This window comes from Bubalus kerabau, chromosome 13, assembly GCF_029407905.1.
Source record: "Bubalus kerabau isolate K-KA32 ecotype Philippines breed swamp buffalo chromosome 13, PCC_UOA_SB_1v2, whole genome shotgun sequence".
Taxonomy (NCBI): Eukaryota; Metazoa; Chordata; class Mammalia; order Artiodactyla; family Bovidae; genus Bubalus; species Bubalus kerabau.
In genome coordinates, this window is record NC_073636.1 from 18,485,102 (window position 1) to 18,501,381 (window position 16,280).

Consider the following 16,280-nt stretch of genomic DNA (forward strand, 5'->3'; position numbering starts at 1 on the left):
GCCCGGCCCCGCCCTCCGCGCCCTCCGCGCCCCGCCCACCCGCGGGCCCGGTCCCGCCCCCGCGCCCCGCCCACCCGCGGGCCGCCCCGCCCGCCCGGCCTCGCCCCGCCCTCTGCCCTGGAAGCGGATGCGGAGGAGGGGGCAGCCTTCCGCCCGCGCGCGCCGGCGGTGCAGTGGTGTAGCGAGGAACCGGCGCAGGGAAGAGAGGTGCGTGCGGCGCCTGGGCCACTGGCATCGGCGGATGGGAGTCGGGGTGGAGGGTGGAGATTTTTTTTTTTTCTCCTTTAAACTCTCAGAGGTCAGAGTTAATGGGCAGGGTTGGGGCGCTCTCCCGTCCTCAGCCGCCGGTCGTCTGCCCAGAATGCACCTTGGGCCGGGGCGGCGCCGCGCTCTCAGCAGGTTTATCGTCAGGTGCGCCAGGCTCTCCTGTTCACCCCACCACGCAGTCGGCTGTGGGTGCGAGAACTTTGCAGGGTGGTCCCCATCCTGCCACACACACACACACACACACACACTGCAGGGTGGTCCCCATCCTGCCACACACACACACACACACACACACACACACACTGCAGGGTGGTCCCCATCCTGCCACACACACACAAACTGCCGGGTGGTCCCCATCCACACACATACACTGCAGGGTGGTCCCCATACACACACACACACACACACACACACTGCAGGGTGGTCCCCATCCTGCCACACACACACACACACTGCAGGGTGGTCCCCATCCTGCCACACACACACACACACACACACTGCAGGGTGGTCCCCATCCTGCCACACACACACAAACTGCCGGGTGGTCCCCATCCACACACACACACACTGCAGGGTGGTCCCCATCCTGCCACACACACACATACTGCCGGGTGGTCCCCATCCTGACACACACACACACACACACACACACTGCAGGGTGGTCCCCATCCACACACACACACACACACACACACACACACACTGCAGGGTGGTCCCCATCCTGACACACACACGCGCACACACACACACATTGCCGGGTGGTCCCCATCCTGACACACACACGCGGACACACACACACACTGCCGGGTGGTCCCCATCCTGACACACACACACACACACACACACTGCCGGGTGGTCCCAGTCCTCACACACACACACACACACACACACACACACTCTGCAGCGCTGCCCCCTCGCCTCCAGGAAGGACAAAATAAGGCAGCTGAAACAACCCTTCCCCCCCTTTCCAAATGGCCGGGGAAGGCATCCTGAGACCGGGGACAGAATGCTTTAGTGGGTGGAACCTGGCGTGACCCCATTCTCCATACAAGGAAACTGAGGCCCAGAAACACGACGTGTCGACACAGGTGCTAACTGGTAACAAAAGGGAGCAAATGCTCGGCGTCCGCAATGTGTGTACAGCTTGCCAGAGGCACTGTAAACATGATATTGTCTAATTCTGGACGAGTTTATTCTTTTTTAAACTTGTGCTTTCCCTTCTGTCTTTTTGTTACCCCGTATTTTAAAAGCTCCATGTCTTAAGTGTATTGTTGCCGTTTATTGGAATAAGTGGTCGGTGTCCTTGTTCTGACTTGCCCGGCTGTGCCGTCCCCAGCCCACCCGCGTCTCTAAGGCGACTGTACTAACTGGGGATTAATGGGCGGCCAAACGTAAGATGATTTACACCCCCTCCCCTTTACCTGTGAGTTTGCAGCTGGTGTCATCTCATCTCTCATTCTTTTTTGTATATGCCTGAGTGGCCTCTTCCCCACCTCAGAAGAGATTTGCTAAATAAACTGGGAGTTAGTATACTCTTAGAACCAGGTAAGAGCCAAGAAGACAGAAAATCAGAACAGAGAATGCATTTGTTAGTAGCCCCAGATGCCCCACCCATTAGTCATGAAAATATTCCCCAAGAAATTAGGGAACAGGTGGATCCTGTGGTTTGGAACTATATCTGTTCCAGGAAAGGCAAAGCTTGTTCCCTGGATGGAAATAGAGGTCAAGCCTGTGGGAAGATACCCCTGATAGAGGCACTATCTTTTAAAGCCTGAGACCTTGTCAGGGAGGAGGGGTCGCAGATCAAACTGCTGCTCTGCTCACCAAATTCCTAAAACACAGTCCCACTGACCCCAGTCAGTCCTATTACAGCACTCGAATTCTCCCATCCAAAAAGCCTCACAGGGATATGTTTTGGCCCCGGTTTGTATAAGACTTATGGGTCATCCACCCCATTCACCCGTTGGTGCCAAACCCATACATAAACCCAACTCACCTAAATGCCAGGGGTGCTCAGTACTTCTCTCTCCTAGACCTCAAGGATGCATGTTCTTTGTCCCCCTTCATCCAGACTCTCACACCTTTCTGCCTTTGAATGGAGGGAACTTGATACCCTGGAAGCACTTGGACAGTGCTTCCCTGAGGCTTTCTCTAGAGCCCCCATCTCTTTGGAAATGCATTAGCAAAAGAACTGATGGAACTGGGCCTGTAATGTGGAAGGCTGTGTTCCAGTATGTTGATGACCTATTAATTGTTGTTCAGTCACTAAATCATGTCCCACTCTTTGTGTCCCCATGGACTGCAGCACACCAGGCTCCCCATCCTTCACTGTCTCCCAGAGTTTGCTGAAACTCATGTCTGACCATGAATAAGTTGTGAGATAAGGCAAGATTCAGATCAGAATACTGTTAAGGTCCCAAGTTTCCTGGCAGAAAGGGGATATAAAGTCTCCTCAACAAAGCCTGATCTTTTACAACAGGTTCAATGTTTAGGGTTTGTTTTGACCCCCTGGCCATAGATCAGAAAACAGCAGTTTGTGTATTACCACCTCCAGCCACAAAGAGACAACTCCGAGGCTTTCTCGGAATGTCTGGGTTCTGCCGTATCTGGATTCCAAGCATGGCCTTATGTATGAAGCTCGGAAGGGAGAAAGGGAACCCTTTCAGTGGAGTAGGGAGCATCAGTAGCACTTTGAGACTCAAGACTGAGTTGAGCAAAGCACCAGCACTGGGGCTTCCAAATTTAGACAAACCCTTCACCCTATCCATGAGAGGGCAGGGATAGCACTAGGAGTCCTGACCCCAAAATTGGGAGCAGATCAACGGCCAGTGGCTTACTTTGCAGAACAGTTCTACTCAGTAGCCTTGGGATGCTCCAGCTGCCTTCAGGCGTTAGCAGCATGGCCCTACTGGTCAGTGAGGCTTGCAAGCTCACCCTGGGACAACGTCTAGATAAATTAACCCTTCATCAGGTGCAATCTGTGTTAGAAGCCAAAGGATACCATTGGTGAACCAGAGGGAGGTTAGCAAAATACCAGGCTCTTCTAATGGACGCCCCTGATATTACTTTAAAGGTGTGCCAAGCCTTAAACCCAGCACTTCTCCCAGCTGTTGAAAATGGAAATTTATTGCATCAGTGTACAGAGACAGTAAAACAAACTTATTCTGTCAGATCCAGTCTTCTGGATGAACCTCATGACAACCCTGAGGCTGAACGGTTCATTGACGGGAGTAGTTTATAGAGATGGGAATCCAAATGGCAGGCTGCTATAGTTAGGGCTTCCCTGGTGGCTCAGATGGTAAAGAATCCGCCTGCAGTGCTGGAGACCTGGGTTCAATCCCTGGGTTGGGAAGATCCCCTGGAGGAAGGCAAGGCAACCCACTCTGGTATTCTTGCTTTGATATCCCCATGGACAGAGGAGCTTGGCAGGCTACAGTCCATGTGATCGTCATGGGTTGGACACGACTTTGAGACTAAGCACAGCACACATAGTTAGCTTATATAAAATCAGCGAAGCCAAGGCCCCACCACCCAGACTTCAGCCCAGAAAAATATTTTTACTGATTCTAAATATGGATTCCATATGATATGTACATGCTCATGCTGCCATTTGGAGAGAGACAGGAATGTTAACTGCTAGAGATTCTGCCATCAAACATGAAGATTTAATCTTAGCTCTTTTAAAAGCAGTGCAGTTCCTGACCCAGGCACCAGTAATTCCCTGTAAGGGCCTTTGGAAGGACAGGTCCTCTATAACCCAAAGAAAGAACAAAGCTAATCAAGTCCCTAAACACACAGTGCAGGTGCAGAGCATCACCAAATCATGGCCCTAGTGATTGTCTCCCCACCCTGAACGGCCTGCCTTCCCCAGTATTCCCCACAGGAACAAGAGGATGCTGAAAAATGGGGCTATAAGAAGGCTGGAACAAGCTGGTATAGAAAGGATGACAAGTTTCTTATCCCTGGAGCCTAACAATGAAGGTTCATTAGGGTTCATATGATGCCACCACCTATGGGAGGAGTGCACTATGGGACTTGATACTAAGGACTTTTTCAGGAAAGGGGCTTAAAGGAGCAATAAAACAAGTGACCCTTGTTTGTGATTTGTATCCCTGTAATAATCTGTAAGCCCATGCAATCCCTGGTTCGTTACTCAAGCCAGTTCAACACCAATGGACAGACCTGGGGGAAGACTGGCAATTGAACTTCATCCAGATCCCCCCACAGTCAAGATAAAAGTATCTTCCTGTGTCCATCAGTACTTTTGCAGGATGGTTGGAAGTCTTCCCCATTCAATCTGAAAAGGCCACTGAAGTCTGTGAGTCTGTCTTATAGGAGACAGACAGTTGCTTGGTTTGGACTTCTAAAATCCCTCCAGAGCCATAATGGGCCCTCCTTCATAGCAAAGGAAGGCCTAACAAACACCTTGGGGATTAGCTATAATTTACACACTTCTTGGCACCTCCAGTCTTCAGGAAAAAGTAGGAAAAAATGAACCATACTTTAAAGAAAACCTTAACAAAACTTTGCCAAGAGACTCGTGAGCCCTGGTTCCTCTTGCACTCCTTGGGGTACACACTGCCTCCAGGGTATCCTGAAGTTTAGCCCATTTGACATGACCTAGCAGAGGCCCTTCCTTACCACTGGTGTGAGGAATTGAGCCAGTGTCTACACATGTACCGTTAACCTGGAACAGGATCACGAAGCAGCCTTGGCTAGTGCCAACAAGGCACCACCAGCGCCCACTAGGGATACAACAGAGGGGCAGCTTCTTTATGACTTAAGTTTGGGAACCAAGTTCTTAAAACTTGGAAGGAGGGAATCCCCTGAAGATCAGCTACCAAAATGGAAGGGCCTCTAAGGAGTAATTTTAGCCACCCTCACTGCCAGTGAACTACAAGGAATACCTAGTTAGTTACATTTAACTAGATTAAATCTCTTGCCTCCAAAAACCCCACAGGCTACAACGGAAGAACACACCTGTGAGCCAGTTGAAGACCTGAGATACTTATGCAGAAGAAAAGCACCACCAACTGATGAGTAAAAAGTGATGCATTAGGCTGGACTTCTGGTTGCTTATTTTGTCATTGCATTTTTGGTCACATATTCCTGGTTTGCTCAGCCACCCCCTCCGGATAAGCAGTTTTGGACCCTCAGAGCCTAGAAGACCAGAACCGATGACAGGATGGGAAACATGGACTCTTCTCCTGGCCCTTCTCCTAAGGAGGGGTTGGGGACAAAACAACGAGGAGAAGGGAACCTGGAGAGAGAACTCAGTCGTCAACTTCTCCAGCATGTTGGCCTCAGGAAATAATCTCTCCAGTTGTTGGACCTGTCATCCCCACCCACAAGAGGGGATTCCTCAGCTCCAGATTGTGCCGGTAGATGAGGATGTTAATCTCACCCTGACTTCTGAACCGGTTAGGAACACACTGCTTCTAATAGTGGATCTTGAAGATCACGAGGAAATGGGGTGTGTAGAGCTTACAGACACTTGGAACCAAACGGGTCTCTGGATCAAGCGGCCCTTTCTCTGCACAGGGCAAGGAAAACCCTGTTGCCCCTGCCAGACAGATGCCTGCCTTATTGATGCAGGAAGCTCACTGTCTATTTATCCAATGTCATTTTCCACGTTAAGCTCCTCCTGCACCCCTAACCAGACTCACTGGTGTGTGGACTCATCTCTGCTCTCCCCAGGCACCCAGCCCAACACATCTTGTACGCATTGGAGAGGAACAGCAGCCCCGGCCTGGAGGCTCACCTATCAGACCCCCTCTGCTTTCAGCGATGAGGAGGAAATAGAGGAAAACTCAGAACTAGATGGGGGACTGCTAGAAGGAGGGCCTTTGTCCCCCAGGTGCAGTAATGCCCCTCGTTGGGGTGCCCTTTTACGTCAATGGTTTAATTCTACTTCACCCCGCCAAGCTTGTACCCCTGCCGGATATCTATTCCTCTGTGGTCCACCGCAGAATAAACTACCCTTTGAAGGGAGCCCAAATTCCTCCTTCTCCTGGCCTCTCCGAGCAATGGCCTACCCATGCTTAGACAATGTTCACTTCCGAGGAGAATGCACTTTGGGCCGATTAGGCACTAAAGGACTAAGCACCACTGCATATAATAATGCCACCTCTCAAAACAGACATAACTGGGTACTCAGACTAGTCCTGGCAGGAATTGGGGCAGCCATAGGTCTGGCTGCCCCTTGGGGGGTTTTGCCTATCATGAAATAATCTTAAGAAACCTCACACAGGCCATAGAAAACCTGGTCTCAAAAAACGGTGATGGGAATTCCCCGGTGGTCCAGTGGTCAGGACTCCATGCTTTCACTGCCAAGGGTGCAGGTTCAATCCCTGGTCAGGGAACGAAGATCCTGCTTGATATGCCTGGTGCAGCCAAAAAAAACAACTGGTGATGCCTTTAAGGGGTCTCCAAGAGTCCCCAGATTCTTAGCCAATGTTGTATTTGACAATAACCCTGGATCATCTTCTGGATGAACAAGGGGGTGTCTATGCAGTGATTAACAAAACTTGTAGAACATGCATCAACAACTCAGCGGAAGTTGAAATAAATACTCAGGAAATTTATGAACATTTAAATGGCTACGTGGGTTCAGCTACCCCACTGCCCAAACTATATGGGACTCAGTCAAAGGCTTCATCCTATTTCATTCCTTGGTTCTTGCCTCTCCTGGGCCCTCTAGTGGTGCTAGTTCTTTTGCCATTATTCAGAGCCTGCCTGTTTAATCTTTAGTTAGATTTGTGTCTTCCATGCTTCAACAGTTCCAAGTGAGGCTCCTGATGGCCCAAGGATTTAAACCCATTCCTAGAAGGTGACCCTGGTCCCTATAGGTCTTTGGAACAGTCAGCGAGGGACTTCTGCACCTCTCGGCTAGGCTAGGGTCTCGGCAGGAAGAAGCTCCAGAAGAAGAGACATTCGGCTCCTTGACCCTTAAGAACAAAGGGTGTAGAACCCCTCAAAGGAAGATGAGATCAGCTGGGATCTTGGGTCATCTGCCAGGACACTTGCCCCTGGACAGCGCCTCCTTGAACAACAGGAAGCTGGCATCCGTAGACTGACCAAGGGGTGAAGCTTCCTTAAACAACATGGTGCTGAAGGTGATAAGTTAACTGCAAGTGATTAAAAACAACCTCACGCCTGTGCAGTAGGGCGATGTTGACCACTACACACCCTTCCCAGTGGCGGTAGTCTGCAAGTCTGCCATTTTGAAGTGCTAATGCAGAAAGCAAAAAACTGTGCACAATTTATTCATATGGCACTGCCAAGGAGGAGGGACAGACCACCTGAGCCATGCCCCCTGCCTGGACTGCAGGTCCATTCCCACCGTCACCCCATGTAAGGACCCAGGGAGCTCTTTGTGAAGGAGCAGATAGGCAAGGACACCTGATCCTTGCCTTTCTTCCCTTGTGCTGCAGTGTGAGCTGCCATAAAACCTTGTCGGAAATTCTCATCTGGCCTCATGTCAATGTCTGTTGATTAAAGAGTCCAAGGGCCCAGGTCAGTAATACTGGGAAAATGAATGACAGCAAAGTGCTAATGCCAAGATGAGGAAGGAAAGTTCTAAAGAATTCCAGTCACATAGAGGTGCGGAGGTAGCAACAGGATGAAATGACTTCTCTTTATTAAGGCAGTTCCGACCCTTTTGCTTCCCAGGCAAGTTTGACTGGAATGTAACTGCAAGTCAGTGAACATTCAGATTTTCAGGGCTGCGGTGCATGGTTACTGTGTGATCTGTTCCAGTTGCTGTTTTGTGATGTGGGTGCTGTGTGAAAGGAAGCATGCAGTCATTCGACCCTATGTGTGCGGCATGTCCATGCAGACACATGAACTTTTTATTTAATCGTAACAGTTAACAGATTTATATTAATGATGTGGGCTGAAGGGCTTACAAGGAGACACAGAATGGCACATAGGAGACAGCATGACTTCTGCAAGCTTTCCGTGCTGAAGGGTCATTGGCAGAAGAGAATGGCAGTGTCAACAGAGAACACCATCTGGGGGTGCGCGCAGACTCGACCAGGGGGCACGGCAGCCACAGGCTGTTGCCCGGTGATGGACGGCTGCTGGTCTACAGCAACTTTTGTGCACTACCCGCCCCCATCCCACCTTCTCCTCTAATGCTCCTGCCATATTCCCCTTAGCAATGTGTCTGTGGGGCTTATTCAGGATATGACTTTGGGTCCACAGGCCAGGAAAGGAAAGATAAGTACCATGGCCTCATCAGTAATTTTCCAGACTGCCAACCCCCTCCCACCAAAACATCACACGCACATGAAAATCCTCAAGACAGAAATGACTCCTGCTTGACACGTGGTGAGGGTTCCAGGAAAGTCCACAGAAGCAGTGTGATGCCAAGATGATGATGAAAGGCATCTCTTATTGAACACGTGGTACATACTAAGTTGGTTGTTTATATATATGTATATATACATATATATGTAAAACCAAGCCTATGCTTTTATTCTCCATTTTACAGAGAAATGGTGCCAATATGATGGTGAAAGGTGTCATTTATTGACCACCTGCTGGATACTAAGTTTTTTTGTTTGTTTGTTTTTACTACCAAGCCTATGCTTTTATCCTCCATTTTACAAATAAAGACACTAATTCTGATCATTAAATCTGTGGAAGGTCACACTACTGAGAAATGGCCAAAGTGGGGATCTTGTCTGCAAGATCACCCTCCTGCCGCACCTCCAGGAATCACTGAACAGTAGCTCAGAAAAGCAGATTGGAATAATGAGAGAGGATTCTGCAGATGTTTTGAGTAGAAAAGAGACACATTCTAGTGAGCCTTGCTTCTCTCCTTTCCTCTTTTTGAAGTGGTTTGGGAGTGACTGCTTAGGATTAGTTCTAGACTTGAAGAGAGGGGGGCCTTGTTATTTCTGTAGAACTCAGCCCTCCCAACCAAAGGCAGCAAGGTTGAGAAGCGTTATTCAGGAAAAACCCATGCCTTTAGCCCCAGCATCTCCTGTGATGTAGCCCTTGGAAGTCTGAATGCAGGGGCACTTTCTCACATGGATCTGGCCCAGGTGTGGGGCTGGAGGGGGCGAGGGGAGGTAAGCAGTGCAGCCTGAGACCCTGTCCTTGAACACTCAGCCTTCTTAGAAAGCTTCCAGCTGGATCAGCTAACCCCACCCTGTTCTCAGCAGACAGAAGTACTTGGGAATTTTTTTTTCCTTCATCTCCATAATTGCTGTTGAAGGTTTTGGTTGTTGTAGAGAAGTAAATATGAAACTTGGGGGGATGGCTTATTACTGCTCTTCAAACTTTTTAGCTATAGAAGCTGGGTATTTTTAAGCAGAATTTTGAAAGGAATCACAATATTGAAAACATGAGCAATATCACTGTCAGCTCAAACAATTTATAAATATCTGCTTATATAAAGAAACCACCTCAACTGAATCAGGGAGCCATAATTACACAAACCAGTCATTTGCACAACTCCCTGAATCACCTCCTAGAAGACAGAAAACACTGAGCCAAGTTAACCCAGGACGTGGACCTTTGGTCAAAAGAAGGAAAATGGCCCCAAGCTCAGGCTAAGTAACTGCTCCGAGTGTGTGTGCTCCACCCACCCGGTGGCCCGTTTCCATGGCAGCCGCTGGCGTTGGCAAGGCACTGTGGGGTAACCAAGACCCTTTGTTGTGCCACCAGTGCTCTTCTGTCACTTTATTTTCCAGTGACCCCTCCCCCTCCAAAACAGGCCCCTGGAAAATCTTATAGTAACCAGCTACAGGGGAAGTATTGACTCTGATAGCAACTTGACCTGGACCAAGGTAAAGTGCTTCATTTATCCGTAGAACAAAGCTCCAAGGTTATTTTCTCTACCATTGAGGTGAGTTAGGAAGTAAGGGAGCCCACTCCACCTTGCAATTAATTGTAAGTATACATCCTAAACTGCACTTGTTTGCAGAACATTCTAGAATACTTTAATGCCTTGAACTGTTTGTAATCAATGAGTGGTAACTTAGGTTTAAAGATACAACTAGTGAATAAGGGAACTTAGAGTTGAAAAAGAAAATGTGGCCAAGATTCATTCCCTACCAATCCAGTTAATTTTTTAAAAGCCTTAAATATTATAAGCAATCTCAGTAGTCTTACATTTGAGTGATTTTCTGAAATATTCACTGAAGTGTCAGATGTACATGCAAAAGCCATTGCTTCATTGCCTGTAAAACAGATGAATACCTTCACCTAGATAGAAATCAGGGAGAAGGCAATGGCACCCCACTCCAGTACTCTTGCCTGGAAAATCCCATGGACGGAGCAGCCTGGTAGGCTGCAGTCCATGGGGTTGCACAGAGTCAGACACAACTGAAGCGACTTAGTAGTAGATAGAAATCATCAGTCCAGCCAAGGATTATTGGCTAGTATGGAATCTGTACTGAATAGAAGTCTCAGTGCCAGCCACCAAAAATCTAGTGTCTCTAAAAAAGACTTTTCAAAAACCAAGTCACCTTAGTTTCAGGCCACCTCCTAACTGCTGAGGAAACCAGGGTACTAACCTGCAAGTTTGACCGAGTTTGCTACCCTCCAGGCTTCACAGCCCACATAGTGGGCAGTGTCTGAGAAACAAAAAGCTTTTTTTTATTAGAAACAAAAGCTTTTTCTAGGAAGGAGATGATATTTAGCACTGGAAAATAACAGGACCAAGGCTCACCTGGTGGCAGAAAGCTCCAGGGCAGGGAATTCCAGTCCCAGTTCAGCTCCTGACATGATGTGACTGAAGAGACGTCGAGCTCACCGCCCAGTTTCCTCACCGTGACCCTAAAATGACAACACAGCCGACTTCACAAAGGGGCCAGGATGTGGGGCAAACAAAGGACAGCAGCACTTTTCCCATTTCAAGATGGGAAACATTAAAAAAAAAAAAATGGGCACGCACAACCTCATTATGTGAGATGTCCCCACACGCCTCTGCCGTTTTAACTATCAGGGCGCCGTGTTCAGTCATGTCCAACTGTGCGAGTCCATGGACTATAGCCCGCCAGGCTCCTCTGCCCGTGGAATTTTCCAGGCAAGAATACTGGAGTGGGTTGCCATTTCCTACTCTAGGGGATCTTCCCAACCCGGGGTCAAACCCGCATCTCCTACATCACCTGCTTTGGCAGGTGGGTTCTTTTACCACTGTGCCACCTGGGAAGCCCATTAACCATCAGTGACTTATTTAGTCTCAGTCACAATACCTTCTGTTCGGGTTACTCTGGATTCCCTAATCTTGACTTTGATCTCTGATGGTGAGCCCTGAGTAAGCTTTCCAACAACCATTTCATCTGCCTCCCAGCTCACCCTGCATCTCCAGGACCCCAGGCCTGGCTTGCCCAGGATAAAGGGCACACCTCTCTGACCACCCCCCCTTCCCACGTGCAGCCCACACACTGTAATAATGTGCCTTGTGTGTCATAACTAGGTCATGACCCTTCTCAGGTCATATGTCACCTCCTCACTTCTCTCAGATCCTAGTGCTCTGTACATAAGACAGTTCAATATACACCCCCAAATGGTAATTATCTGTTAGACCTGTTGTTCTCCAATGGTTTGGAGAGTGTTTTCCCAACTCAACGGATTAGTGCTTTCCTTAATTAATAAACATTTCCCTACCATACAAACACGGTTACCTGAAAATATCATTCTGGCTTAGTGTATGTCCTTATTACATCATGGTTTAAATTTGAAAAGGCCCCTGTATGATCATTATACATGGAAACAGCAATGTCTCACTGATGTGGCATTATAGGAAGAGGTCCAGACCATTTAAATAAACTTCCTGGGTAAATGAAAAGACCTCCTTAAAGGACCCTTTGAAAAGTTGCACCATTTTTGATAGCACTCTTCGTTTCAGAAATAATATAATCAAACGTTTCAGTACTTACATATTTATCAGTGGCTGTTTTTCTAAAATGTGTATAGATGTCTGCCTCCTTGTGAATGGGAAATCAGACATAATTTAAGGTTTTCATTACATTCCAAAGCATCGTTAAGTATACATTATTGAATATTGTAATAATCCAAAGTGCTAGTTTTGCTTCTTAGAATTCTTGTTTCTCAGCCAGATGACACTATTATTTCACCTGCTGGTCCCTTCTAATTCACTGCTTCTGATCTACTCCACAGGCTTCCCAGGTGGCTCAGTGATAGAGAATCCACCTGCCAGTGCAGGAGATATGGGTTTGATCCCTGGGTCAAGAAGATCCCCTGGAGGAGGAATGGCAACCCACTCAGTATTCTTGCCCCAGAATCCCATGCACAGAGGAGCCTGGCAGGCTACAGTTCAGAGGGTCACAAAAGAGTCAGACACGACTAAGTGACCAAATAAGCAATCTACTCCAGACCAGCACACCAGGAAATCAAACTTAGGAGTAAGAAACGTGTTTGTGCACTGCTGGTAGGAATGTAAACTGGTGCGGCTGCTATATAAACTAGTATGGTGGTGGTGGTTTAGTCGCTAAGTTGTGTCCGACTCTTGCAACCTCATGGACTGTAGCCTGCCAGGCTCCTCTGTCCATGGGATTCTCCAAGCAAGGATACTGGAGTGGGTTGCCATTTTCTTCTCCAGAGGAATTCCCCCAACATAAAAATAAAATTATTGTATGATTCAGCAGTCCCACTTCTGAGTGTACTCCCCCCAAAAATTTGAAGGCAGGGTTTCAAAAAGATTTTTGTACATTCCTGTTCACAGCAGCAGCATCTACAGTAGCCAAAAGGTGGAAGCAACCTAAGGGTCCGTCGACAAATGAGTGGATAAACAAAATGTGGTGTATAACTACAATGGAATATTTTCCAGCCTTACAAAGGCTGAATTTCCCCTTGAGAATCCCTGTGTTGTCCTGGGCCTAGTGAGTTTACTTCCCTCTCAGGCTATCCCCGCCAGGCCATGACCTCTGCATGTCATGACCGACAGCTCACCCTGGTCCCTCCCTCTCTCAGTTCCTAGGAGGGTCAAAAGAAAAGAAAGGAAATTGAGTAGGGGGAAATGGGGTACAGGGGAAAACCATCTTGAAGGGACTAGCAGGGGAGACCTAACAGCCCCTCATCCCCTCTTTTGTGCTAGGCAGCGGGCACATGAACAGGTATATATTATGACCCAATCTTACAAATGAGGGAAATTGAGGCCTATTTCCAAAAGGTGAAATTAAGAGAAATAAGGGCACTGCTGTGAGTTCATTATTCTCAGATTAAATCTTTGCTAATTTTTCTCAGGGAGCAGCAGGTGGAGGAGGGGCTGTTAAAAAAAAGAAGAAAGGAAATTCTGACATATGCTACATATGAACCAACCTGGACATTGTGCCAAGTGAAATAAGCCAGTCACAAAAAACACATATTTTAAGATTCCACTTATATATGAGAGGCACCTGGGAAATCAAATCATAGATACAGTGGAAGCACAGAGTACTAACCTTAGGACCACCAGGGAATTTACATTATGATTAAAATTTTAATTTTTATCTCTCATCAACATCTGGGTGTATCTGCTTAGTTTTTCTTTCTGTTACAGATTAAGGAATGGAATGGGAGAGACAGAATGTACACAAACCCAATGGCCAGACCATCAGAGCAATAGATTGACCCATGACCTGCAGCCACCTACCCCAGAGACCAACCGCTTATCCACAGTAACCAGCCCAAGAAGCCAGCCTCCTTGAAATCAAACTTAGAGGAAGCAAGATTGCTGTCTCTAGCAACAAGCCAGGAAGCTAAATAGTGACTTCTGTAACAATTGGCCTCAGATGGCTAGGGCTTGATTAATAACGGACACACCTTCCTAATTTTGCCCCTGCTTCCAACTTAAAGCCAGCCAGAGGGAGTCAAATCTGACCCCCAACCAATCACGTAAGATCCCTGGTTCTAGGTTATCCACCCTCAGCTGCCCCCTGCCACCAGCCTCTGGTCAGGCACACCTGAAACCTCCCCTTCTCCATCTTACACAGTTTTCCCACTCCTTGCCCACCCTTGAGTCTCCACCGAAACACCAGCGACGGTGGCTGGCCCCCTTGCTATTGCAAACTCAGAATAATGGCGCTTGCTTTTCTCATTTTGTTCATTTCTCTTTATTTCTGCAGATGTATAGTTTCTGCTGTGTAATGGCAAAACACTATTCAACTTTCTGCAACACTTAACTACCAAAACATAACTGTTACAACCCCAGTTTCCTAGCAAGTTCTTCCATTATTACAGTGCTGAAATTTTTAAGAGTGGGTAGTCATTTGGAAAAATTCTTTTAGAACAGTTCTTTTGCCACTTAGACTCTTCTATAATACTTCAGCCACTGAGAAACAGAGAACATCAGTTTGTTCTAGTGTTTGTGGATGGCTGGAGTGGCCCCAACAGATGACCTCTGAATAGCAGGGATATTTGTCCATCTCACTTGAAAATGTACACGTGTTAACTGAGTCCAAGCTTGTACTGCTCACTGCATGACAGACCAGTACGTCAAGAGATGAGTTGTTGGGGCGAGGAATAGCAACTTTAAGAGGAAAGCCAGAAGCCTGAAAAAAATAACGGATGTGTTCCAAATAAGCAGCTTGTCTGGAGTTAGCATTCAGGCTTCTTTTATACTAACGGGAGAGCGTAAAGTCAGACATTTCCTGTTTCCGGTCAGCCTTTGGAGGGGATGTGTTAATTTCTTTCTCCCTGAAGTCATTCACAGGTGGGTCTGGTCATAATGTTTCCTGGGAGCTAAACAAAGGTATTTTAGCTTAATGCTCATTACCTGGGAGGCAGGGTTCCCAGAGATGGGCCATTATGTATGATTTAAGTTTATAGGCAATATCCCTTTAGTGATTAACTTGTAATAAAATTAAAGGTAGGACGTATTTCTGTTTGCTTGGATCTGAATAACTACTGGCTAAACATCAGGTGTTAGAAAGTACTTGATAAAGCTGGCTTCACTGTCATGCTGAAAAATCGTAATGGATATTACTTTTTAATTAGGTGATGTCCTTCTCTCCCTGTACCTCCATGTACATGACCTCCCTATGCCCTGTAGGTAGCATCTATTTGTCTCAGGCAGAATTATGATTCTTCTAGAATACAAAGAAAAACATGTTTGTGCAGTCTAGCCTTTGCTATCGAGAATTTTTAAGATCACAAACTTGCAAATCAGGCTTTCAAAAGAGACAGGACTTTCTAAATCCCAAATGCTCTTTGTATTTCCAGGGGCAAACCCAGGCTGGCTGGTACATTATTACAAGAGCTTGAATTTTAACACTAATGATCTTGTGGGAAAATGCAAGGGTAAAACAGAAGTTTACTTTAAACCAGAGCACCAGGGAGTCCCTTGAAACAGGAAAGGAAAATAGAAAAATCCCATCTCTTCCAGGTCTGGGGAGAGGCAGCAACAGCAAAATGAATTGGTTCGCCCTCTAGTCAGAGGACTCCCGGGAAGGTAACATCCCACTGGTGGAGAGAATGGAGCTTGGCAATTTCCTACACTGTTTTCCTGGTATTTGATTCTGATTTGCAGTTTTAGGTTCAGTGCATTACATCGTCAGTCTTAGGGCTTGTTACCTGGGTATTTCCTGTGACTTTGCACCTTCTCCCTTCTCCTCCCCATCTCCATTCATGGCAAATGGGAAATGTTTAACGCAAAGCATACTCTTGTTGAAAAGCATATGTTGTCTGATACCTTTTTTAGACATTGGATATGTTAATTATGTTATTTTGAGGAAGTTAAAAACCCATCTCTTTCAGAACAGTGATTCTCAAATAGGGTTCATTTTGACGTGCCATTGAGACTAAGCAGACCCGGGATGGGCTGTTATTTCTGTTTAACAATTTGGCTCCATCTAGTGGACTGCGAGGAGATCCAACCAGTCCATTCTAAAGGAGATCAGCCCTGGGTGTTCTTTGGAAGGACTGATGCTAAAGCTGAAACTCGAGTACTTTGGCCACCTCATGCGAAGAGTTGACTCATTGGAAAAGACTCTGATGCTGGGAGGGATTGGGGGCAAGAGGAGAAGGGGACGACAGAGGATGAGATGGCTGGATGGCAT

At 47.3% G+C, this 16,280-nt stretch overlaps 2 protein-coding genes across 3 annotated transcripts in view; one reads left to right on the forward strand and one right to left on the reverse strand.

The window, feature by feature from the left end:
• The window catches only part of CCNY (cyclin Y), a 122,857-nt gene extending 107,962 nt beyond the window's left edge, over nucleotides 1–14,895 (reverse strand). The window contains exons 1-2 of one of the 2 annotated variants that reach the window (XM_055543658.1): nucleotides 13,877–14,895; nucleotides 10,949–11,055 (exon numbers count right to left, since the gene is read on the reverse strand). Coding sequence is in view for 1 of the 2 variants with exons in the window: in XM_055543657.1 (XP_055399632.1) it covers nucleotides 10,949–11,055; nucleotides 11,177–11,181 (112 nt within the window). In the remaining variant the exon portion in view is untranslated. Of the gene's footprint in view, nucleotides 1–10,948; nucleotides 11,056–11,176; nucleotides 11,273–13,876 lie in introns of those variants that run through there. The other variant, XM_055543657.1, reaches the window with a different exon arrangement.
• Nucleotides 115–10,040, forward strand: LOC129625384 (endogenous retrovirus group V member 1 Env polyprotein-like). Its single transcript, XM_055543656.1, has 2 exons — nucleotides 115–207; nucleotides 5,228–10,040. Exon 2 carries the CDS (start codon nucleotides 5,445–5,447, stop codon nucleotides 6,495–6,497), a length of 1,053 nt encoding a protein of 350 aa, XP_055399631.1. The 5' UTR covers nucleotides 115–207; nucleotides 5,228–5,444; the 3' UTR covers nucleotides 6,498–10,040.
• Nucleotides 14,896–16,280: the final 1,385 nt, after the last annotated feature.